At 36.5% G+C, this 24401-nt stretch overlaps 1 protein-coding gene across 3 annotated transcripts in view; it reads left to right on the top strand.

The window, feature by feature from the left end:
- GABRB2 (gamma-aminobutyric acid (GABA) A receptor, beta 2) overlaps positions 1 to 24401 on the top strand; it is a 128212-nt gene that overhangs the window by 52371 nt on the left and 51440 nt on the right. For all 3 annotated transcript variants that reach the window (XM_010001949.1, XM_010001951.1, XM_010001952.1), the window contains one exon: positions 23887 to 23969. In XM_010001949.1, the coding sequence (XP_010000251.1) occupies positions 23887 to 23969 (83 nt within the window). The remainder of the gene's footprint in view (positions 1 to 23886; positions 23970 to 24401) is intronic.

The following is a 24401-nucleotide window of genomic DNA, read 5'->3' on the forward strand; positions in this document are numbered from 1 at the left end:
GATGGGGAGAAGAAATGGCTAATACTGAATGTAAGCATCTATATGGTAGTTATGATGTCCTCATAGTCTGTCCTGTTCACTGCTACAGGGCATTAGTTAAGGGCATAACTGAATTGTGACCAATTTATTACAGAGAAACTGACATATTAGGTACTTCTAGGTTTAGAAGTATTTTTCTTTCTGATGGATAGCTGCCAGATATTTATGTTTTGGGATAATGTTTTTTTCATATTCTAGTTGTAGTATGCCATTTACAAATATGACTTCACTTTTCTCAATTTTAAAAATGTTTTATTTCATATTATTTTCATATATTCTCTGACAAGAATGTTCATGTTGCCAAGACCACGACATTCAATAGATCCTTAAATCAGAAAAGAGGTAGAAAATTGCAACATAGGGTCTTAAAAGAAGAGTTATTACAGGGAAAATTACTATCTGTTGGTTGTTAGTGTGACTTGCAGTAGGATATTAGTGATTTGAGAATGTGTATTGAAAGGTAAGCTTAGAGAACCAAATTTCAATCAGTTTGCAGTAGGCTGAGCAAAGCTTGAATAAGATGCAGTCAGAACTCAGGAAAAGAGAAAACTTCAGCTAAATTTCTGGATGTTAAAATATGTGTTTTACGTAACACACGTGTGGCCAGGGGGTCAGGGTCAGCCAGCTTGTGGGTGTGTTTTACTGAAAAACAGAATATACACTGAACTTCTGATAGGGGCCACATCCTGTGAGATGAGGAAATTTCCATCCTTTTTAGCCAAGAGAAAACCAGAAGAAAGTAAAACAGAATAGTTTCGTCAAAAGTGAAAGACTTGTCCGATTTGAATGGCCAGCTATAATCGTCCAACCCAACTAGCAGGAATTCATAGATAAATAAAGCCTAAAATGAAACCAGAGATAAAACCTAATAGTCTCCTGTAAAAAGCAGAATTGCATGTCTGACAGCATTGCTTTGTTCTCTCCTTATTTCTTGCCACCCGCACCGAGTCATATGAATCCCAAACGGTTCTGGGTGCTTGGATTTTGTTCTCAGCTGTGCCTTCTGCTGTCTGCTCATGCAGTTTCAGCTGCTTGGAAATTTACACTGTCGCAAGTAAAACAGATTCTCCCACACTTTGCTCAGTTGAGATAGCCTTGGGCATTTGGGTTGTATTAATAGACTGGGTCAGCAATTTAACCTCTAATATACAGCTCATTATCTGCAAAGTCTCATGGACAGTTGAAAAGCAATTGCCTATCTAAATGCCTTTAGTTCTCAGAACATACCATTTAAGAGGTGAATTGATCACACCAGGCATCCTTCAGTAAAACACATGACCTTTATTTACTTTCTTACTTGTTTTCATTTTTTTCCCTTTTTTTTCCTTGTTTTTTGTTGTTGTTGTTTGTTTGTTTGGGGTTTTTTGTGGTTTGTTTAAGCCTCTTTGGACTGCATATAATATTTCAAATATCCTTCTAATTCTTCCTTGCAAGAAAGAGACAGGGAGATCCATCCTACCATTTTGCTGAAAACTTTATTTCCAGATGGTGAACGGAAGTTGTTTAAAAACTTCTTAATGCCCTTTCATGCTTAGCAAAAATTTTCTCAAACAGAAAGAGCATTTTAGTCTGTCTTAATTTTGGACTTTCAGAACTGACAGAGAGGACCTGGGCTTCTTTTCTGGGATGGAGAAGATACCTTTTTGGACACTGTGGTCCTAATCATGGTAACTATCCTGGGAGGAGGTGTCTCTGTTTCCATCACATTGATGCCTCTCTTAGCTGTGCAGCCCTCCACTTAGGCTGGGGTCTTGTTGAGCCTTAAGGGAGAAATGAAACAAGTATTATAATGAGATACCCTGTGGTGACATAGAAAGGCATACAGTGAGATGTTGTTCTATCCCTCTAGTGTATCAGCTTGAGCTGATAGAATCTCATGGTATTGCCATTTGTAAAAAGAAATGTGTAAATGTGGTGTGTATCTTCATGAGTGTGTTAAAAATGTCATGCCAAGGATATCAAATGACTAGTAAAATCATTACATGAATTTGAGGGCCAAAAATTTACATCTTAAATGTCTATTTGAAAAATATGTTAACTATTTTAGACATTAGGCCCTTTTACTGTTTTAGTCCTAGTGATTTTTGGCCCAGTGGAAAAACAATGTGTCATACAATGACAAAGCACTTCAGACTCAAAATGTTTTCTTGAATATAAAATTTCAGAAGTTTGTCTCAAAATAAAACAAGAAATTAAATCCTGTGGTAGCTTTCTACTGCCCCAGTTAAACATAGGTTTCCCTAATATTAGCTGTAACTTCTTTCTGTTAGTTTTGTCCTGTGTAAACATATAACACTAAATTTCTTGATACGACAGGGCATATGCAAGCATTGCAGAGAGTAAGTGAGAAGTGAATTGTTTGAGGAAGGCTTGCTTGAACATGAGAATCTCAGTACTGAGAACACGTTTCCATTATATTAACTGGGCAATATTTTTGTGCTAGTGCTCATGCTTATAAGTGCAATTACTGAACTCTCAGTTGCCAACACTTGCCAAAGTTAATTCACAATCTGACAGGCAGTTGTTCAGTTTTGCATGAGAAATGAAATGAATTGGATTTCTGTGTCCAAATCACCAAGGCTGTTAAGAGTATGCCTACGTGTTTATAAAACCCCTTAAATCTCACATGCGGGAGTTCAAAGCAGAACCTCTGTGAAAACAGACAAAAATAAATGCAAATGTAGTATAACATTGTCTCTAAATAAAGTCATGTAGCTGTTGGGAAGACTTGAAAAACCTTGAATTACCTATGAAGAATGCTGCATGATAATGTAGAATTTTGAGCATGAAATACAATCTGCATTATGCAGGAAGCACTGCCACCCCAATCTTGTTACTTGGAAATCCTAGGGCAGGACAAGTCAGTAATCAGAGCTCTTGTCTTGCACAATGAATATAGACCCAGCATAAGGAAAGGAATTTGAATCCCAGCATGGTGCTTAAGAGGACTAATTGTTATTTTAACCAAATAATATCAGCTCTGGCCTAGGATGTGGGACAGATTATGTTTTCCTTCCATGTGCAAACAGTTCCATTGAAGGATCCAATGAATTCACCACAGAAATACTACTACTGTTATTTTTAATAAGATATAAACTCAAGACCTGGACTCTCTTTGTGACGTAAAGCAAATGACACAGCTCTTCTGCCTCAGTTATTCCATTTATTAGATTGGAATGCTAAAACCTGCCTTTTTGAAGGGGTGTTGTGAAGATTAATTAGTTTGTAAAATGCTTTGATCCCATAAAACACTACATAAGTGCCAAATATTGTTATGAAGAATTACAAAATGCCAGCTTTCATATGCACCTTGGGATAGCTGCTCTTAGATACAAATCTGTTCCACTCTCCTTAGAATCACATTGTTCCACTTCTACATAGCAGCCCATTCACAACATGAGCCAATTTTAGGAAAGATGCAATTTTTGGAATAATGAGGAATTCACTGATTGTCATAAATATTATTTTTTTCAATTAAGCACTCTGGATTAAAAAGCATTTTGCTGTAAGATTTGGAATGGTATAGTTCCAGAAAACCTCCATCCACAGCAGGAGGGGAAGGTAGTTGGATTTTCAGTATCTCCCCTATCTGAAAGAAAACAAATATGTTTTCTACTTCTTTTCCTTTATTAGATCTTAAGTGTGGGATAAGTATTCAAGACAGACTTTTGCTTTTATTTTATATGAAGTAGCTGTTAAATCATTAGTATGTGAATAATACAATTAAGCTTAATAAGGAAAAAGCTTTAAGTCAGAGGAATTTCTTCCATTAAAAGCCCTATTATCCAAGATTATTACATTGCAATGAAGTGAAAAAAATTCTGAGTTTTATTGCCTAGCAGACACACTGTGACATTTATACTATATTAGCAAGAAAAACTCCATCAGCTACAGAACCATGTAATAGCTGAAGTTGCTCCAAGGGTATTGCATGTTCCAAAAACAAATAAAGGTCAGCAAACATTTAGCCTTCAATTTAGATTTAAATATTAGCACAATTTAGAATTCTAATTCTGCCTCTGTGGATCAGAAATAGTCACTTTCTAGTTGTTTTTGTACAGTTGAAATTTTGATTTTACACTTCTATGAACATTACTGTAAGGCGTTGAATGCTATTTTTTAAATGAAAGGAGCAGTTTTTCTTTTTCATCATAGAATCATAGAATCTTAGGGGTTGGAAAGGACCTTGAAAGATCATCTCGTCCAACCCCCCCTGCCAGAGCAGGGCCACCTAGAGTACATCTCACAGGAACGCATCATAGTAAGTGTTTAACCTGAGGAGTGCAAGTATTTGGATTTATTTTTCATTCAAGGTAAATATCTTGTTTTAGTAATTATTTTTTTTAAAGTTTTTGTTTATTTTTGAACACACTTTCTGTGGAGAGAATAGCTGATTTGTACACCCACTGCTTTATCCTCTTTTGGCTTTGAGATTTACAAAATAATAAAATGGTTCCTGAGGAAAAAGAATTGTCTAAACTTCTAAAAAGTAATTTATATATATATATATATATATATATATATTATTTTCCCTGTATTTCCTGGGTCTGTTTTCTGTTGTTTTGGTTTTTTTTATTTCTCTAAAAATTTAGTTTTCTTTTGGCCTTCTGTGTGCAAATCAGTTGAGAAGGCCTTTTCTTGGAACAATATTCACCCCTGCTTAGAAGAAGAGAAACAAGGATAAGTTACAAGAAATTCTAGGGGTTTTGTGCTTCCAAATAAGGTCTCCAGATGCCAGGGATGTATGTAAGGTTAGTGTCTGCAGAAAAGCACTTTTAAGGCTTGCTTGTCACTGATCCTTAGGCTTGAATAAAGGCACTTGCATTAGCCATTCTGTGAATAGGGTTTTTTCTTTCTCTAGATCTCTTGTGTGAGAAAACAATGCTTTTTATGTGTGTGCATTTTTTATTTCTAGATAGGCATTCCTAGAACACTCCCTGTTTCTGCTAGTCTAGAACCATGTAATTAGGGTAGTGAGAGATCAAGAAAAACTTTGGAAAAGCATTATTTTAAATTCCCTTCAATATACCATCTGTATGAGCAGATGGAAAAATGTCTCAGGGCCAGAAGGAGACTGTGAGATCAAATCACATGGAAACAACAACATGCAGACATGTTCCTAGCATCAGAACAAAAGAGACCTTAGCAATTATTGCAGGGATGTGACCTGGAGACCGGTACCTCAGAAACTGCTGTCTCTGTAGCAGATGTTTCAAGAGGCTATAATGAATACTCTACAGATCCCATGGAGTGTAGTCTATGGACACTCTCATTTCTGGGCAACTGCCAGAAAAGGAAAACATGTTTAGATCCCTAAATTACTCTCACTCAGGAACTGTAAATCCACATTCAGCATTTCTTGAGGAAGGTTTGCCAGAATGTATTATCCTCCTTGGCTTCTGATTTTGAGAATCTTCATATGGTACAATAGGTCATCTTTGAGAACACTAATTTTTTTGAAAAATTGCATCATATGCAATATATTTAATATATATGCCATCTTTCAGTGGGTTACAATTTCAGTTCTTTGATGACTGTTGCTGACAGTGAATGTCAAAATGGTGTGAAAATAATTTCAACTTTTAGGTATGTTTTCATTTGCTGTGAAGAGTCTCTCCCTTGGGACTGTAGTTTAAAACTCTTGAGATTTTAAAAATATTTACTCCAACAATTTATCTTGAAATGTGAAAGTCATATAAAAGCATATGAACTTTCTATGTGAAAAATCTACTTTTCCCTAAGCCCTGTGCAGGGCTATAAAGTCACTAGGGATTACAAAGCTAACCTTTTTTCCACTTAAAAAATGTAGAGATAGAGCTTAACAATCACTGCAAGACCAAGTTAGTTTTACTGTAGAAGGCATTGCATGCCAGCGTTTAGCCTGTTTAAAGTGCTTATGAAAAATTTATTGAGTATATTGAAAAATATTATGGTACTTTCTCTTTAGTGTTGTCCTGGTTTGAGCAAAGGATGAGTAGCTGTTGGGGGAGCACTGTGAGATCTCTCTTTCATTTGCATTAACTGAAACTCCTGCAGTATGTTTAGGACCAAGTGTTCTAGCATTTATTTTGCAGGTTTCCCTCTCATGGACCATAACTTTTCTAAACCCCCGTAGTGTGTTACTCCTGTCAGTCCTAAACCTACCTCCATTTGGAGGTCTCTGGGTACACTTCAGAAGTATTAATGTTTTTTATTACAATATTGCCATCCATAAAATCTGTGCCCTTTTTTGTCATTTGCTCTTTGTGAGTTTCTCTGCTGTGCCAGTTTTCATGGCCGTTGTTACTGGTGGAAAGGCTAGCAAAAATTAGCCAATTAGCCAAATGCTTTTGTTTGAGGGTTTTTTTATATCTAGCAACAAGGTGTATGTTTTAGGATAAAAATGTACTTTAACAAGTCAGTATAACTGATGCTCCATAGGAAGAAACAATTCTGAGTGATTCTGCTTGTGTGGGAAACCAACAAAATACTCGTTTAACAAGATCATAAAACTTCTCACGATCTGCTACATAGATACTTTTGTGGAAATATTACAAGTTTCAGGCAATGAAAACCACTTGGAAGGAGTTTAGAAGACCCCTGAATTCAGTTGACTACAGAATGTTTATATGGGATCATCTGAGGAAGTAAATAATTCTTAGACCTTTCTGATGAGCTCTAACTTTTCAGTGAGATACCAAAATCTGTGTTTTCCTCTTACGTTTCTCTTTCTCAGAGATGGCTGATATCTGCTCTCTTTGGTTCTGTATGTGTCACAGTTTGACTCAGGTCCGACAACAATGCTCTCGATCCCCCCTCCCCCCAACCCAGGTAGGGAAGGAGAGAGAGAAAAAGAGAGAGACTTGGCTGGATTGAAAACTAAACTACACAGCTTTAATTAAAACACTAATGAATCATACAAGAAAATATATACAATTATGTACAGATATGTTCAGGAATGGGCAAAAGCCTCTCGCCTCCCCCCACCCCAGCAACTCCCACAGCACTTCCCTGAACTGGGAAGAGTCCCGAGGAATCCCGGAGCTGCTGCTGGAGAAAGCAGAGAGTTATGGGGGTCACGAGAGATCAAGGCTGAGGATCGACGATGATGGATGAACAGAGTCCTCCCCGGACGCTGGCCATGGACCGAAGAGAAGGGGAGAAGAAGAAGGAAGGAAGTTGTCTCCTGTGATCTCTGACCTTCCTCTGAGCTTACGTAGATATATGGAATGGAATATCTTTGGCCAATTTTGCTGTCCATCTAACTCAGCCTCCTACGGGGGGGTCACAGATCTCCCCATAGTGTCTGAGCCGGCAGAGTGCAGGTGCAGCCTTGAAGCCTCAGTAGTTAGAAAAACATTCCACTGTCTTATCAGCCTAGCAGAACACACTGTTGCTAGTTACAAGAAAGCTTACTGAAGGAAAAAAAAATCAGTAAAAAGAAAAATTGGCTTCATCCTGGCTCAAACCAGGACAGTATGTAAAAAGCTGAGATGGCAATCAGTGCACAAGATGGGAAGCAAGACAAAGGCAAGGAGGCACATACTGAATATTCATCCCTCCCTGCTTTTATTTTTTATTATACACACTGAAAGATTATTTCTGAAGTATTTCCCAGACTGTGTATTATTCTTGGCTGTAAACTGAAAATAAAGCACTGTGCATCTTTAGCAAGCATTAGTCTGTGGGCTGTTTCTACAAGAGGGTCACCAAAGCACATACAATTCTAATGTACAAATATTACAACATGGTTATCCTGAAATGCCTCTGAATATTGCTTCATAGACTTAGTGTTGCTGGAGAAATGTTACATACAACAGAAAGGAGACAAGAGACTTTTGTTTCTGTTGGATGCTTAAAGATACAGAGTAGACATAAGAAAGGACATTAGCAATTTCTTAGAACTTTGGTACTTACACTGTCAAGAAAATACCTTCTAGAGGTGCAATACTTATCTGAGAAAGAATTCTGTAGGGGCATTGTTGTGTTTTAAAACAAAGAGCAGCCCCCTCCCCCCCCTTTTGAAGGAAGAGGTTCTGAAGATACAGTCAAGGTAATTACTTTGCAGAGCCTTCTGTGTTCAGCTTCTGATGCAAGATGTTTTTATGTAGTAGAGAAGGCAGTATAATTTCAGGGACATTATTTGCATGTCATTAAGACTGAAGGACACTGTTAAAATGTTGCATGTTGGAGTCCAGGAGGTGATGTTAGTTTGCAGTTAAATATGTCTTTCTTAGTACAAAGACATAAAACTTCAACTGGTCCCGCAGGGTCCTGAAGACTTCCAGGTACCCATCCTCCAGCATTCAGAATTCTGATGTTTTGAAAACATTTAGTTAGCTTAAAAACCAACCAAACAAAAAACCTGAAAAACACCAAGAGGCATCAGTACAAATTACACTTTTACTTTGCTGGTGGTGGTTTTGGTTATTTTTTCTGTGTTAATATTTTATCTCCGCTGGTACTGAAAGTATTTTTCATGTATTAAAGGAGGTATAAGATTCCATATTGTCTGTCTTAATTAGTCACATCTTGTCTGCTTCACTTAATTTTCTTTAAATTTTGTCTTTTCATTCTATTTCAATACAGCTTTAATTTCAGTGCAATCTGTATCTGTGATCTATGGGATTGCTAGGCAAATATGCTATGTCCTTGTCATAGAAATAATGCTAAGACTGAATAAAAGTCCTGAGATTGTCAGCAGTGGGAATACTGCCTCACAGAACTGAACACAAGAAAAAGGGCATGGAGGGTAATGCTGTTTAATATAAAGAATTCATGTAAATGTTGTTACCTCTACTATTCATTATAGCTATTACTGAATTGTATTAGTAATTTGTTCAGAGGAAGGCACAAATATGAGATCAACGTAAGGTAATTAGAAAATACATGACTAATAAACTTAACTATATAGCTTCAAGAAGGGAAATATAATTATTACTTAACCTTATGAAAGAAAAAAATGATAAAGCAGTTTTTCTCACTTACATTTCTTTGCATTTTTTCAGTGCAATAAGTAGCAAAACCAGCTTTTAGTTTTGCTTTGTTAAGTAGTGGATCTGTATATTACGGTTTGTGGGCATGTGGCAAACTTGATGCTGTGCCTGTGTCTGAAAATCAGAAAGATTTATAGAAGCTAAGAATCCTCATACTTTCAGACTTTTACAATTCCATTTCAGTTGAGAGAAATGAGCAGAAAGTAAGGGTTCATTTGTGTTCATTAATTTTGACAGGGATGAGCAAGTGAAAAGTTTTTTCCTTGCAGTTATTTGTTCACCTGTTCTTATGAGCCCTGGATGTTCAAAAGGGCTTTTTCAAGACTTTGGTAGTTCAGGCCTAGTGTGACAAATAATCTTCTTTTCTCCATCCCGAAAGTGTGATACCAGTTAAAAGAACAAGGTATCAGCTCTGGATCAGAGGATTTGCCTACTAAAAGAAGTTTTAGTGAAGCCATTTTGTACCCAGGAACATGGGAGACTTTACACTGAGATAAACAAATACCTCTCAGTGTTGGCAGAAAGGGTCGATGTTAGCAAAACCTTTCCCCCTTGCCATCCCCTTCCCAGCATTACCTTTGTTATTTCAATAGTCAGTAGTAGTGAAAATATACTGTATAGGTAAGTTGAGATCTGTGGCGGGCAGTGCAGGAGGATTCCCCTCCAGTTTGTAACTGATCAAATATTTTCTTAGCACTGACAAAGTTCTCCTGCTTCCTTGTGTTTGTTTTGGAAATGCATGATCCTTGCCCCTTCTGGCTTTGCTTAATTCTGCTGTCCTGGCTCATCTAGGCTTTCTGTTCAGCTATTTCCTAGTTTAAGGTCTGCACAACCTCAAAACCTTTTGGAAAGCCGGTTGTGGTTTTGTGGTTGGTTTTTCTTTCAGTTACAGACCTTGTTTATCCCCTGAGTCAACGTTCTCCTCTAAAATTTGTAATGTGCTCTATTTTCTTTTCCTCCTTATTGTAAAAATTGCTTGTCTTGGGCGGGAGGGCGAAGGATTGCCTTAGATTAATAGGATTAGATTGTCACTTTATCTTGATGTCATCCTTCTGCTTACTAACTACTCTTTCAAAAATGCATAATTTCAATCCAGCTCCAGTGGAACCATTTTTTAGTGTCTTATTTTGGAGCCACTGTGACAGCTTCAGTAAATTGTGAGTTTTAATTCATTTGTCTAATGAAGATTAGAATCTTGGCTAATGACTACATAGTCATAAGAGATGATGCTTTTCCCTCCTACTCTCTGGTTGCTTAGAACATATATTATTAATTGTGCAGATGGCAGTGGCTTATCTATGTGATAGTTCGCTTTCCATCTCCTCCTCACATGACATTTGCACTATGCAGAGGGTGTATTGCCATCTCCTTATTTCTGAAGATTTGTGATTCATCACCTGCCTTTTAAATCCAGTACTAAGATTATATGTCGTTGCTAAGAGGCAGAATTTGAATGTGAGCTTTCTTCTTGTAAGCGCACCTGTGCCAAGCTTTGCCTATAGCTTTCCAGCAAATGGCAGCCAGAAGTACTGAATTTTCATCTTCATTCCTTCTGACAATATATGAAACTCAGTGTGGGTAACCAGAAGTCATTCCTTATGATGTATCAGTCAGTAACCTAGCTAGAAATCAAGCTAAGAATTACAAGTATTTCAGCTTCCCTGCAAACATTTTTTCAAATTACTAGAATTCAAGTGAGATTTCTGTGTGAGAGATGTAAAGTAAAAACTTTTATTGCTTTATAATTGTTTTCCTTTTCTTTCTTACTCATACAGTTATTCACTATTAGGGATTGAAAGAAACAACAGGAAAATATAATAATTTAGGCACAACTAGGAAAGAAAAGCCCTTAAAATCTTCTTTGATGTCATCTTCTGTCATGGCTGTCCTACTCACCAGATTGTTTACTCTTGCTTCTTTCACAGAATAGTATGGGTATTTCTGTGTTCAGACATCTGGGTTTGTTCTACACAAAAGTCACTGATTTTATGTATTTTACTAATTTATAATTTAAAGGCTTGTTTACTTTTAAGTATCACTCCTGGTTTTCTGATCAGTATTTGCAAATTTTGGGGTTTGTCTTCATGCTTCATTTCACTCTTCATTTCTTCGGGAAAGAACCTGTTGCAAGTACAAAGGCAGTTCATGATTACTTTCAAAAAGTTATTTTTGCAAACAGAGAGATTAGTTCTTTTCCTGTCAATGAGAGTTCTACCTATAGCGTCTCCTTATCCAGAATATGTATTGTATATAGCAATACAGGGATTAATGCCTCTGTACTTCAAGCTGCTTGCAAGGGGAGGGAGTGAGGGAGTGATGAGCCTTTGGGTCAGAGGAGTGATGCTGAAATAGAGGAGTGCCTTTGAGGGTTGTGTTTGGCAAGTGCCAAGGTTTTCTGAATTACAGATGGACAGAAATGTTAAAAGTGACGTGAGAAGAAGCAGAAAGGACCTGAAAGGAATGTTTTTATTACACACAGAGTTTTAATCTTGAACCCAATGAATTATTTCTGTTACTTAACACAGGAGATGCAAAGGCTTTGCATAATCTGCAGCTTGTCCTCTGGGTGAGGAGTCAGTATTCTGAATTTAGGAGGCTCTCTGCTGTTCCAAGAAGTGAGAAGTTTTTAAGACCAGTTGACTAGGAAATTATTCTATTTGAGTCAATGAAAAGCTGAGTCAGATCCTCTGCACCAGAAGCATACTTGCATGCTTTCAGCTTAATAAATTTGAGAATTTGAACTGCTGGAAATTCTGAAAAATACATTGGTCATTTGTCAGCTTAGAGTAACATTGGGGGAAAACATTTAACCCTAACAAAAAAGTTATTGAACTGCTGACATTATTTGCTCAATTTCTAATCTAAGGTTAGAAAGGAGGTTTCAGCTGTAAAACAGATTATACAGAGTCCCTAGCTCTAGGTGAAATGAACATATGTAATGCATGACAGTAGTGATGAATTTTGGCCACTTCTTGAAATACCTGGAATTAAGTTTGTATGTGAAATACTGAAATCTTGTGGCAATTTAAAAAATCAAAGCAACAATCCAGAACAAAAGTGAAAAACAAACAGCAAATCAAACAAACAATTCCCCCCACACCCCCAAAACAAACGGATGTTTTCCCCTGTACGTCTTTTTACCGAATAGTTGGGAACATGTATTGTGAAATTAATATTGTGAAATGAGAAGAATGCTGAGAGAGGCTTATACTGAACTATCTTAGCCCTTCAAGACAGGGCAGAGGTATTTTTCTTGTGACTTTCCGTATTTCTCACTTGACAAACCTGCTTCTACATGAAAGTGCAACTGTTTCGTTTGACAATGTGCTCTTCTACTGTCCCTGAATTGCAGGCAGTGCTGACTTGGTTCATTTCTCTGCTAAGACTGTTAACTGTTGAGTTATTTTTAAAAACCTCTTCAAACATCTTTCCCATAAGTATTATGCCTCAGTGGAGGGAGTGGTGCAAACTATTACTATCCTTATGCCTGAAGAAAATTAAAAGGTGTTCTTGCCAGGTGGTATGAAAACTATCATGTAATCTTATCATCATTTGGTATCAGATAAGTGTTGACATGTGGACATTCATAAAATAAAGGATAACATTTAAAAAAGACACTCACTGCTCTTTGCAATCGAGGATTCCTCGGGTAAAAAACAGATTTGACATAAGGGAACAAACTCAAATTTTGAAATTTCTGCTATGGAAAATCAGGTTTATATTTCCATTTATTTTAATTCCTCCCCCCCTGGAAATTCCCTCCTCTAAAGTCTATCAAACAGCCTGATTTTGTGAGAAGTTGTCCACATTTTCCAAAGGGCTGGAGCTGGATGGCCATTGGTCCCCTGCTGGGCTCATGGGTGGGTGGCAAGGATGTGCAGAAGAGGACATGGCAGCCACCCAACTCCCTGCTGTGCCTCTGGGATGGCTCTGTGCTGAACCTGCCCTGCAAGTGGTGCTTTCACCTGGGGGGGTTTATAGCAGTGTTTTCATTCACCTCACAGTACCTGTGCATTTAATCAAGTGCTTTCCTGATGCTCTGAATTTAAGTTGCTAGGTTTCAGCCTGTGTTGTCCTATTACTTATATATAAAAGACTTTTAGGTAAAACCTGGGAGTAATTTTAGAGATTATTAAAAACAAAGCAAAAAAACCCCACAAAAAAAACCCTGAACAAACAAACAACCACACCAAAAAACCCAAGCAAACAAAAAAACCCCCAAAAAATCAAGAAAACAAACCCAAACGGGAAGATACACATTCTACAGCAAAAACATCACTTTGAAAAATCCCTGAATAAAGGCAATAAAGCCCCAGGACAGGTCCAGTATATATGAGATAAGCACTTATTTTCTCATCAAATATCTACCTGTAGTATTCAGGATATTTTTCTCTTGACTCTTCATCTACCTCAAATGTGAACTACTCGTAACTTGTTAATTTGAGAAGAAAGATCTTTGTGTATAGCCAAGGTAACATGAAAAGCACCAGGGGACATGTTTTCTAAATTGTTATAGAAGTACACAATATGAAGAAATCCTTCATAAATAGCTGATGTATTGATTCAGCTTTCACTGCAGCCTGAAGTGTTAAAATATAGCTTTGTGTATATAAAATGTTAAAGTATTAGGTGTATTTGCTGTCTAAAATAGACCAGATATGAAGTGAAGGATTGATGGTATAAGCCTAATACAATAGATGAGAAGAGCACTGAGGCCAGACATGACATCTGGAATGTGGTAGGAGGTAGTTTTAGGTAATTTATATTTTCATTGACAAGAAAAAAAAAAAAATCTATCTATCTTATGGATCATGTCAGCAGACCAATCTGTTAGGTGAAAGAAGAGGGAGTATGACCAGAAGTAACTGCAAAATGGGTTTACTCCACAGGTGTCTACTTGCAGATTAGCCTGTGTAGGAAAGATCTCAATGTTTAAGAATAAAATGTGCAGAATAAACTGTTCTTGTTTTGTCTAAGTCAGATCTGTGTTAAAGCGTTTATATGAATAAGAACGATCCTCTTTCTTTCCCAACCCCTCACTGTAGCATTTTATATATAAAATTGTCTGTATGTCTTTTCTGTCTTTTTTTTCCATCTGTAGGAGCTTTACCTAAAAGCAATTGACATTAATGAGTCTGACATTTGAAATCTTTGTTTGTTGCATGTTAGGCCTAAAAATAGCTGCTAAATCTTTATTCACTGTCCTCAGTTTATTACTGTTCACGTGGGAATGTATGTTCAGATGTGGTATGTAGCTACCATGCAAACAGGTGATTGATTAAAGGCAGCTTACACAGCCAGAGCTATGGCTGTTAATTGGAGTGGAGAAGCCCCAGTGTTGCTCTGGATATGCAGGGGAAAGAGGGAAGTTCTGTAGCTTTGCATTCTGAGGTGTTAATTCTTACTGTGTACATAGAGGAGGCTTTACATACTAGTATCTTTTTCATCCATGCTTTTTAGACAGTACTTTAATGCAAATCATGGTTAGCACAAACTGGAATTAATTGTAGCCAATTTTAAGAATTCTGGCAATCATTTTAAATGAGTGATTATTCTTGTAATTTCGAAATATTGTTCTGGAATGGAAAAAGATATACTTTTTCATAATTTTGTTTGTTTTTTTTTAATCCATCTTTGTCATACATGGCATCTTATTTGCTCAGTATAGGAGCTGATGTCCAGTTTGGCACACTTGCACATCTGCTTAGGACTTAGCCCTAATTTCATAGTACCCCTTTTAATTTTATGAGACATTCCAGGTTGTTGTGTGTTATGTCAGTTGTACTACTCTGTTAAGTTTAAAATAGGTTCTCAGTACTGCTGTCCCTACACTCCTAAGTGCATGAGTTAACATAGCTCTAAAAACTGGCCAATTCTATGTTTGTCTGCAGTATGTATGATGTACTGACATCAGAGTTGTCAAAAAAATAAGATGTAGTTCAGTATAATTGTATTTATTACTTTTTTCCAAGTCATATGATGGTAACTTTTTGCTATAAAAACTTAAACTTAAAAAAAATGAGGTGATATGGTAGATTTATTGTTAACACATGAGTTACAGGAATTAGTAAGTCAGATAGTGTAAAGAAAATAGATAAAAATAATGGTAAAATTAAAATTCTTAGGAATGAAAGTGTATAGATCAGTGCTGGGTATTAATTGTGGTCTCATGGCATTAATATTTTGGTCAGCTTTTGTTTTTTGTGTTAAATCTATAAATTGACTTGGGTGATGCAGCAATGAAGTACAGTTCATGAATTATTGATGATAAAGATTTGTGTAAAAACAAGCCTAACAAGCTAGATGATGTGTAATGTTTCTCAATCACTGAAATCTGATTCTCATTACTCTGGTATGGAAACAGTAAAACAGTATTTAGCAGTAGAAAAAGGAGAATACAACTTCAGGGAGAAGCCCTGTAAATAAGAAAAAGGATGGATGAAGGAAGGACGATTAAGAAGCATAGATTATTCGTGTTAAATATATTTGTGTGTGTGAATGTATTTGTGTTGCTTGTCGTTCATTATGTATATGAACACAAAGTGAAGTCAGTTGTACTTTTCATATGGTTTTTCACTTGTGAACTAGATGAAATTACTCTACATGTTTGAAAGTTATTTTGTTTATTGGTTTTTTTTAAACAATGCATTCATGTAACGAGGCCCATCATAAATAGCAAGACAGGTATTTCCAAGGAGTATTAAAAAATAGAGTTCCCATTTTCTTTTGTCTTTGGGTTGAATCTGAGTCCTGAAAAATGTGGTTTTGAAAATATCAAGTTCTGTAGCTTGCAATCAAAACAGAGGGACTGGGTGGGGAGGGGGGAAGAAGCAGGATCAGGTATCATTTTATCTGTTTGTTCATTTTTAAAATCTTGTATACAACCCCTGGAGATGCTGATCAGGCGGGGATACTCAAACATGCTTGCAATTAATATTACATGTATTGATATTGTATATACAAGGTTAATGTCAGCATGGACAGTCTCAACCTCACTGAAGTATAAAATCCCTTTACTTTGTTTTATCAGTAGCAGTGCTAAATGCATTTCTGAGCTCTGCAAAATCTGTCATGAACTTCATAATCTATCGTATGGGCTTCACCCCCCTCTTACTGCCACAAGGAGGTGAAGCATTACCACCTACTACGTATAAATAATGGTCATTCAGTAAAATTAAAAATGAAATTATACATCAGTTTCAACGTGTTTTATCTAGCCAATGGTATTTTTTATATGTTAGCATAACAAGTCTAAAGTCTGAGGACAGTACTTCAAATAGTTTGGAGATTTAAGATTATTTTGTGATTTGTTTCTATTTTCTCTTTATTGACAGTTGATATTACAGTGGTATTTGAAAAGATGTCAGTAGGGTGGAATTATGTATTTAGGTACGTGTCTCTTACTGTCCCTTAAATGCCAGAGCAAAACTGAAATGTTTATTTGCAAAGTCAGAGATATTTATCTTATGACAATTGTCAGTTACAAGGATATTTTGTTCATTGTGCTGAATTATTACAGTTGATTTAATCAGGTTGTTCAAAAGTAGTGCAAAATGGGCAGTTTCTCATTCTCATTTTTGCTTGTTGCTTTGTGTTAAGCTTGTAAGAAGCTTGAGAGAAGATGGAAGGTGGACTTGGAGACTGCTTGGCGTGCTCTGTTTTCTGGATCTCAGTGTGTGGTGAATGGCAATTGGGTTTTTTAGACCTTTTTTGGCAAGAGAGGAATGGGAGAACATCCTCTTTGTCATCAGTAAAAGCAGAACAGGAAAAAAAATAAAAGGAGAAAAAACCCAACAAACAACTTGAATTTGTTCAGACTTTATGATAGAGGAATCCCAGAGTAATGCTCTCTGCAAATTTTACATAAACAGGGTACTAGAAATAGCTTGGATAATAGTGGTTACTCAAAGGCACCAGTGTTAGCACACGGTGCTGTGGCTGCAGATCTGCTCTGAGGAGGATTTTTCCTTAGCAACTCACTGTCATGGTAAGCAAATCACCCGTGGTTGTTTGTACCACTCACTTTGACAAGCTGCTCAAAGTTTCTGTTGCATTTTGGGGAATGTCGTGTTGTCTGCAGACAGAAAAGAGAAGATGAAATGAAGGGAGGGTGTTTAAATGCTTATTCCTAGCAGTGGTGAAGTTCTTTTGGAGCAGAGTGAAGAGGAAAGAAATTATGTATTTGTGAGCTTTTTTTCCCTCTAGAATTAGAAAGGTACATAGTAGCCCGTTAATGGGGGGGAAAAAAGCATGGACAGTAAATGTTCTAATTGAAATCCTACAGCTACATAGTGAGGCAGTACAACTATCCTTGCATTCCAGTCTGTGTGGAAGAAAATTTCTGATCATAATTGAATTAAGAAGTAATAACCTATGTCTATCATTCTATTATACTTTACACAGTTTGCCTTTATTCTGACTGTTGACTGTCTCCCTGTTTGCTTTTAAACTGTGACTCCTGCTTTAGGACAGGAAGAGTTAATTTTACTTTTGTCTCAGGATTTGTTGAGGGTTAGAATTTTATGGGTTGCTGTTTTGCTGTAAAGGTTCTTAAAAGAAACATAATCATTTCAGGTCTGCACTAGAGGGTTTTTACAGACTTTTTTCTACCTTTTTGTGTGTGAGAATAATTCTGCTTATGAGGAATCCACTTAAATTTATTATTTCTATTGACATTTCTCTGTGGAATATGAGTTGCCTTATTCTGTCTCTGAAGAGCCAGAGGAATAGGAGCCTTGGGCTCTTACCTTAGGTCTTCTGTAAGAATTACTAAATAAGCTGCAATCATAAAACTGAATGTGTCTTTTCAATTGAAGATTTTTTTGACTTTCACATTAATTTTTAACTTGAGTAGAACTTCCTTTCTTCAAAATGGTGAAAATACCTTCCACTCAAATGTCTTCCTGAATAGTCAAGAAATTGGTAATGTTCTTGGTGGCATTTTGTGAGATTTAGCTGGATAGAATCTGTCGCAGAAAATATTAAGAACATAGCAAAGGAGTGAATGCAGTTTCTGCACAAGCTTGTCATCCAGAGCTCAGGTTCTTCCCTAATAGAGGAAGGTGCAGGAGCTGTAGATTGTGTAACCACCACCACCATCTGCCTTGAAGGCACTTTCCATGAGGAGCTGTGTCCAGCAGTTGCTGAAGGTTGACCACTGCAGAAGTTTCAGGGGTTGGGAGGATAGGGTTACTTGCTAAATTGTTCTGTTAGTTCTGCAGTTTTCATTTTATTTGTTGTTATTTCTTTTGAAAGGGAGAAGTGAGGTGAATGCTGAAAGGTGAGGTTACATTGCCCAGTGATAAAATATTAAAATTATGCAGTGGTCCTCTGAGCTCTTCTGCCATAGCTGGTGCATTATGTTACATGAGTGTTAACTTCTAGAGGAGCACATATTGCTTCAGAGAAAGGCATGAAAAACTTAAGTCTAAAGCTGAAGTTATTGTACCACAAGATTTTATTGCAGGCTGATGTGTGCTTTTTGCAGTGATTTGCATTATGAACATGAAGTTGTGGCAGAGTTTTGACAGGATAGTAGCCAATGCTACCAGATTTAAAGAGCAACTCTAAATTTCTACATATGGAAAGACATGGCAGAAAATGGAGCATCATTGCATGAAAATCTGCAATGAAATTCTTCTCACCCAGAGTTCCTTTACCATGAAAAAAACAGCCAGATTCTCTAGTTTTCTATGGCTCTTCCCAGCTGGCATGCAGACACCACAACTGCCTGTCCTTCAGCAGAGAAATGCAGAGTTTCTTCCCAAGAAAGATCAGAGGCATATCTATTTAAATTTGCTCTAAAAATTTTTGTATGTTTCTTTTAACAGCAGTATAAACAACAGGAAAACTTAAAAAGTTGAAGTTTCTGTATGTGTTCAGACTCCCTTTGTTTTATCAGTTACAAAATTATTTTCTTATTACATTTGGAAAATGCTTTAACATCATCACTTGTTTTAGGTATGTGCCTTCTAGTTTTAACAAATACTTAGTTCTTCCAGAGATTACTGAATGATTCAAATATTGCACACAACAAAAATGAGGGGAAAATATCTACATGTCATTAGACAGCCAGTCCCAAATGAAGTAAGAAAAAATGAGCTAAGTTGGAATTAGGTTGGGATGTTAATGAAATGATGCTAAGTGGAATCAGAAGAGAATGCATTATGGATTCTGTGTAGCCTGAGTGTTTCATTTCATCTCTAACTGGTTTTTTCCCTATAAGACTACACTCAGAAACCCTAGATACAGTTTACAGTTGAAAGATTAAAGCAGTCTATAGCCAAATGTTCAGATTTAAATGATGGACTTGTAGAAATATCACCATTGTTTATCCTCTGCTCAAGTGAACTCTTAACCTGTGATCATAAAAGGCTTATCCTTTATGTGAATATTCACAAGAAAGAAGAATTCTATGAACTCTAATAAGAAATCTATTGTAATTTAAAAGTGGAGATACAGAATAATTTTGGTTGGAAAAAGACCTTAAGGATCATTTGTCTGACAACCTTGACACACATTTCTAAATCCAGTATGATTGTTCAGGAGATAGATATATCACATTACAGTTTTGTTCCCAGATTTCCATGCATTTGAAATTGGTTCCACTGGCCCTTGCTGCATCCCATGTTTCCAACTGTCACACAGCAGGACTGTTTCCAAGAAGCAGAAGCCAACAGTGGGTTTAGCTGCAGTACATGGCTTCAGTAATTAATTCAGAGATTTTGTGACTCCAAGGCAATTTGTACAGAGGATTCTTACAAAGTGCATGATAAAGAGATGCAGTCTGTTATAGAGCATGGTATCCTTGGAAGCTCTTTGCATTGCTCCTGATGTTGTTAACTGGGAGTCATAATTTGCCTTAAGATACACAAATCTGAGGCAGAATCTCACACTTCCTTTGGCAAGAGGTATATGCATGCATTTAAAGAAAGAATTAGTCCTTGTGTTTAACAGGGCTTTAGCTCTGTCTTTGACACAATAGTATAATGATCTGCCAGTGCTAGAGTTGAGAGTGTTACATAGTTCTCATATTGCCGCTCAGATGAGCTATCTGAATTTGTTATCTTCTTACTCATCAGTTCTAATGTCTGTAATCCTGTAATTACAGGTCAGGACTGCTTCTTCCAGGGCAGAAACAAGATTCTGTTGCTCCTTATTCCTCACAGCGTTTAGGAGCCAGTGCAGGTCCAAAATGGAATTGGTTTCTGTCCATCTCCCTGCATCATTAGCATTGCTCTCCTGTCTCTCAGTGCTGATTTTTCTTCATTGGTGATGTCAGAACTGTTTAAGTTACTATTTTTTATTTCAAATCCCACTTGAATTTGCCAGACAAACAAAAGCTGTGGGATTTCAAAAACTGTTCCCAACATAACACTGAAAAATAAGAACTATTAGCAGTCCTGTGATAGTATTTGTTACAGATATTATTTTCTGCATCAATAAATTTAGAAAACTTATTTATGGCCTTCAACTTTGGTCCATGAGAGGCACAGTGACAGTTCTCCGCTATTATTTGAACTATAGAACCTCTCCAAAGGTTTGGTGACAAGGGCAGATTTTCAACTTTCTCAGAAATAATAATTTACCTGAATTATTTTTTCCCTCTGTTATTTATTTTGCCTGCAAGTTAGTTATGCTTTATTTAGTGTTTTTAGTGCTTCAGGCTTTGGATTGGCGATTTTTATGGTGCTCCATAAGCAGTCTACATTCAAAATAACACAACATAAAGAGGAAGCTGAAGACCGGTTTGCATTGTTAGGAATCCTAAAAAATCACAAAGTTTCTCTTTCTTTAACAGAGATTAATAAATTAGTGTATGAGACAGTCCTTTAATGTGTTTCATATCACACAATGTTTCTCTGAGAGAAATGTATCAATGTTACTCTGTTACCATCCCTAATGACTGTACTGTGTTGAGTCACACTGCTGTTTTAAAAGCTTTCACTTTTCCATTGTTTCTTCTCAAGGTTACATTATGCAAAATGGAGTGTTATGTTTTGTACACTAGTCCAGGCTGTATAGAAATATTTTCAATCCTTTTATGAAAATGGAAGCAGCTGTGCTCTGGGGAAGTGGCTTTATGCCTGTTTCAAGCACTCCCAACTGCTATAATGAACTGCTGGTCTGTAAAGGAATAGGGCATGTGTCGACTTTTAAAGTTTTGAGCTGCTAAATCTTGTATTTTTTCACATTGGTAAGTTGGTCTAACTATTTATTCACTATTAATTGCAAACCACTAAGAATTAACAAAAGTAGATTTTTGTTTAAATAATTTAGTTTAAATAATTGTTTTAAATAATTTTGAAGATGAAAGAGAAATTTTTCTACTTTACTGTCAATGTGAAAAAAAGTCAGGGTGAAAATGTGAGGAATGTATGAAGAGAAGCAAGGATGGACTTCTTAATTCAATGGATTTGCATTATGGATAAGAATGAAAAAAATGAGTCTAATTACATACACTATTCAAGATTACTGTTTTGACTTTATAAAAACTGTTCTACCAATCACTTTCACTACTGTGCTACTTTTTTTTCTTTGCTTTCTGATGAGGTAAGACGCTGTGTCTTTTAATGATTTGATAATGTTCCCTACAGAGCTTTTATTCTAGCTAGCTGCATCCTTTGGCCTCTTTTGTGGTATTTGTAATCCTCAAAAATCCTGCTGAAGATATGTCAGAATTGTGAGTGCTCAGCTCCACCATTAGTATGAACAGACACTTTGATGGGGATATCACAGCTGTGGTTTTGCCTCTATGTTTTCCAACCTAAGTGATTCTGTGATTCTATGTTGAAGCCCCTGGTTTGGTAGACTCTGGTAGGAAGAATGTGTTTAATGCAGAGAAGGTGGTTATAAAGCTTAAGACTCAAGCAAGTTAGTATTTACCATGAATCTTTTGTGCACTTCAACCTTGGCTGTAAATCTATGTTCCTGCCTTTTCCTCCATGAACTACTGACATTCTTCTACAAGGCAGGACTGTAACGTACACATTGGTACGTAAACACTGAGGGCATTGGACAAAACAACAGACCTTCCAAACAAAAACCCTAGTTAAACAAAAAGCATGAGCTGTAGATTTTTTTCTGGCCTCACTGCACCTTACCTGAAGTTTTACTCAAAATGATCAGTCTTACAGAGATACTGGAACAATCAAATTTTTTTCCTTCCAAATTTGAAAGTAAGGAACCAAGTATGAACTGCCAAGAATTGGGTTTTTTTGCAATATATGCTGCTACTTGCTCCATTTTTATTTGCTGTCAACAAACATATGATCCTCAGCAGTCTGGTTTTGTTAAAAGCTGGAAGAATTCCATTGTTGGAGCCAAAGGACTTTTTTCCTTTGCCTATGTTCACTCCAGAAAGTGTTCTTTTGAAGCATCAGTGGTGATCCACATTGACAACAAAATATTTTCAAAAACAATTCTGAGAGTACCTAAGTAGTAACTGAAGAAAGAGCTTACTGCCAAAAGATGTTCATTTTCTCTGAAAGCCCAATATATACAAATGATCAGATTGTAAAATTAAAAGATCTTGTCTAAATAGACAAGTAAAAGGTAGGACTTAATAAAGGTTTACAGGAATAACTTGCCTCTACTTTTGTTCTGTTTTCTTTGAAAAAAAAAAAAAAGGATATTTTTCTGAAACAGACACTAAATCATTGTTAGAAAGGACAGCAAGGATGACTTCAGTATTTCTCAATGGTATGGCATGTGGAAAGGATTGCTGGATTCCATTCTGAGTGAATTTTTGGCCTCTCTGAGGCAATTGTAGTTTTTGGCTTCTGACAAGCTCTTATTAGGTACTAAAGGAGAATGAATGAGGTCCACCAGATCAAAGAGTTCTCTGTCTTGTCTGATTGAAAAATGTAAAAAGTTTTTAAAACTTAGTTAACAAGCCAAGTATCTACTACAAAAGGACAGTAAGCCTCCTAGAGGGGGAAAATATTTTGAGAAGAAAACTATTGTTCACCCAGTATTTCATGATTAACAGAGAAAAGTGTAGCTGCTGCTTTTGGTGAGTATTGCAGTGTTAGTGTGTGCAAGACATATTTTGACTGCTGGCAGATTCCGAATTGTAATATTTTTTAACTCATACAAAGTTGTATATCATGCTTTTGGGGAAAAAAAAAATAAAGTTTAAAAATTTATTTTTGTTAATACTTGATGGGAACAAAATTAACAAAGTGCTGCTGAGAATGGTGCTTTTTTCATATTCAGCTCAGGCTCATATGCCTCTCTGAGGCTTGTCAGTAAAAAATTTCTTCATGGCACAGATATTTGTCTCAACAACTAAAAGGCATGCTTGACACATGTTAATGTTTGTGTGTAGGTTTGCTGTCATCTGAAGGTACAAATAGGGTCTAAATGTTTTGAGAAGAGTCCTGAAAATGTTTGCTTTCTAACATGAAGTTAAAATAATACTTCGTTTACAAAGTACTATGGAATAGAATTAAAAAGACTTAAGTTTCAAGAAGTAATTAGGGTATTAACCCAGGATATGAATTATGTGTATTAGTCTGTTCCTCTTTCTTCTGCCACCTTTCTTTGAGCCTTTCCTTTTGTCTTGAAATCCTCCAGTATAAAATGAAAGAAATCACAGTTCATGGTTCATTTTGTCAGGATAAATTGCTTTATGATGATTAAAGCTTACAGCACTAGGACAATGGCGTGCAAAGGGGAGGCTCTCTGCTCACCCACCAGACCGGCATAAACCTCTTAGTATACAGTTATAAGGAACCAGCAGATATGGTATTTCAGTAAAACCAAGCTGGAGTGTTGGATATGTAGAAATATATTTTATTATTTCAACTGTGTGCAATCAAGAAAAGATTGGAACAAGACACATTAACAAACACTTCTGTTTCCCTCCTAGAATTACAACAACAGCTGCTTGTATGATGGACCTACGGAGATACCCGCTGGATGAGCAGAACTGCACCCTGGAGATTGAGAGCTGTAAGTACTTCTGCAGATCCTGCTTATTGTGTGGTCAGCTGCTTCAGAGTTTTTATTTCTGTCTTTTTTTTCCTCTTTTTTCTTTTTTAACATGCTATTAATCTAGTTGTCTTTCTGTCTGATGACATTTACATCCTTGTAAACACATGCAAAAAATAGTTTTCCAGATGGATTAGTAATTTGTGGCACACGGATTAACAAAATTTATTCTGTGTTTGGATGGGCAATTTACAGCTTTAAAAGTCTCATTCAAATACCTTGTTGGAGTTCATGTGAACTTTATCCTCCTTTACTGCTGAACTGTGTGGCAGCTTGCTTCCATTTTTAAATGACAGCAAGGTGTTAGAGTTGTCCTTGAAACAGGTGGCTTGTGGTGATTTTTTTTTCTGAACCCCTCTGCTGTGGTTAAAGTTTCAGCACATGCAACACAGT

Source organism: Chaetura pelagica, unplaced genomic scaffold, assembly GCF_000747805.2.
Source record: "Chaetura pelagica isolate M959 unplaced genomic scaffold, ChaPel_1.0 scaffold356, whole genome shotgun sequence".
In the NCBI taxonomy this organism is placed as follows: Eukaryota; Metazoa; Chordata; class Aves; order Apodiformes; family Apodidae; genus Chaetura; species Chaetura pelagica.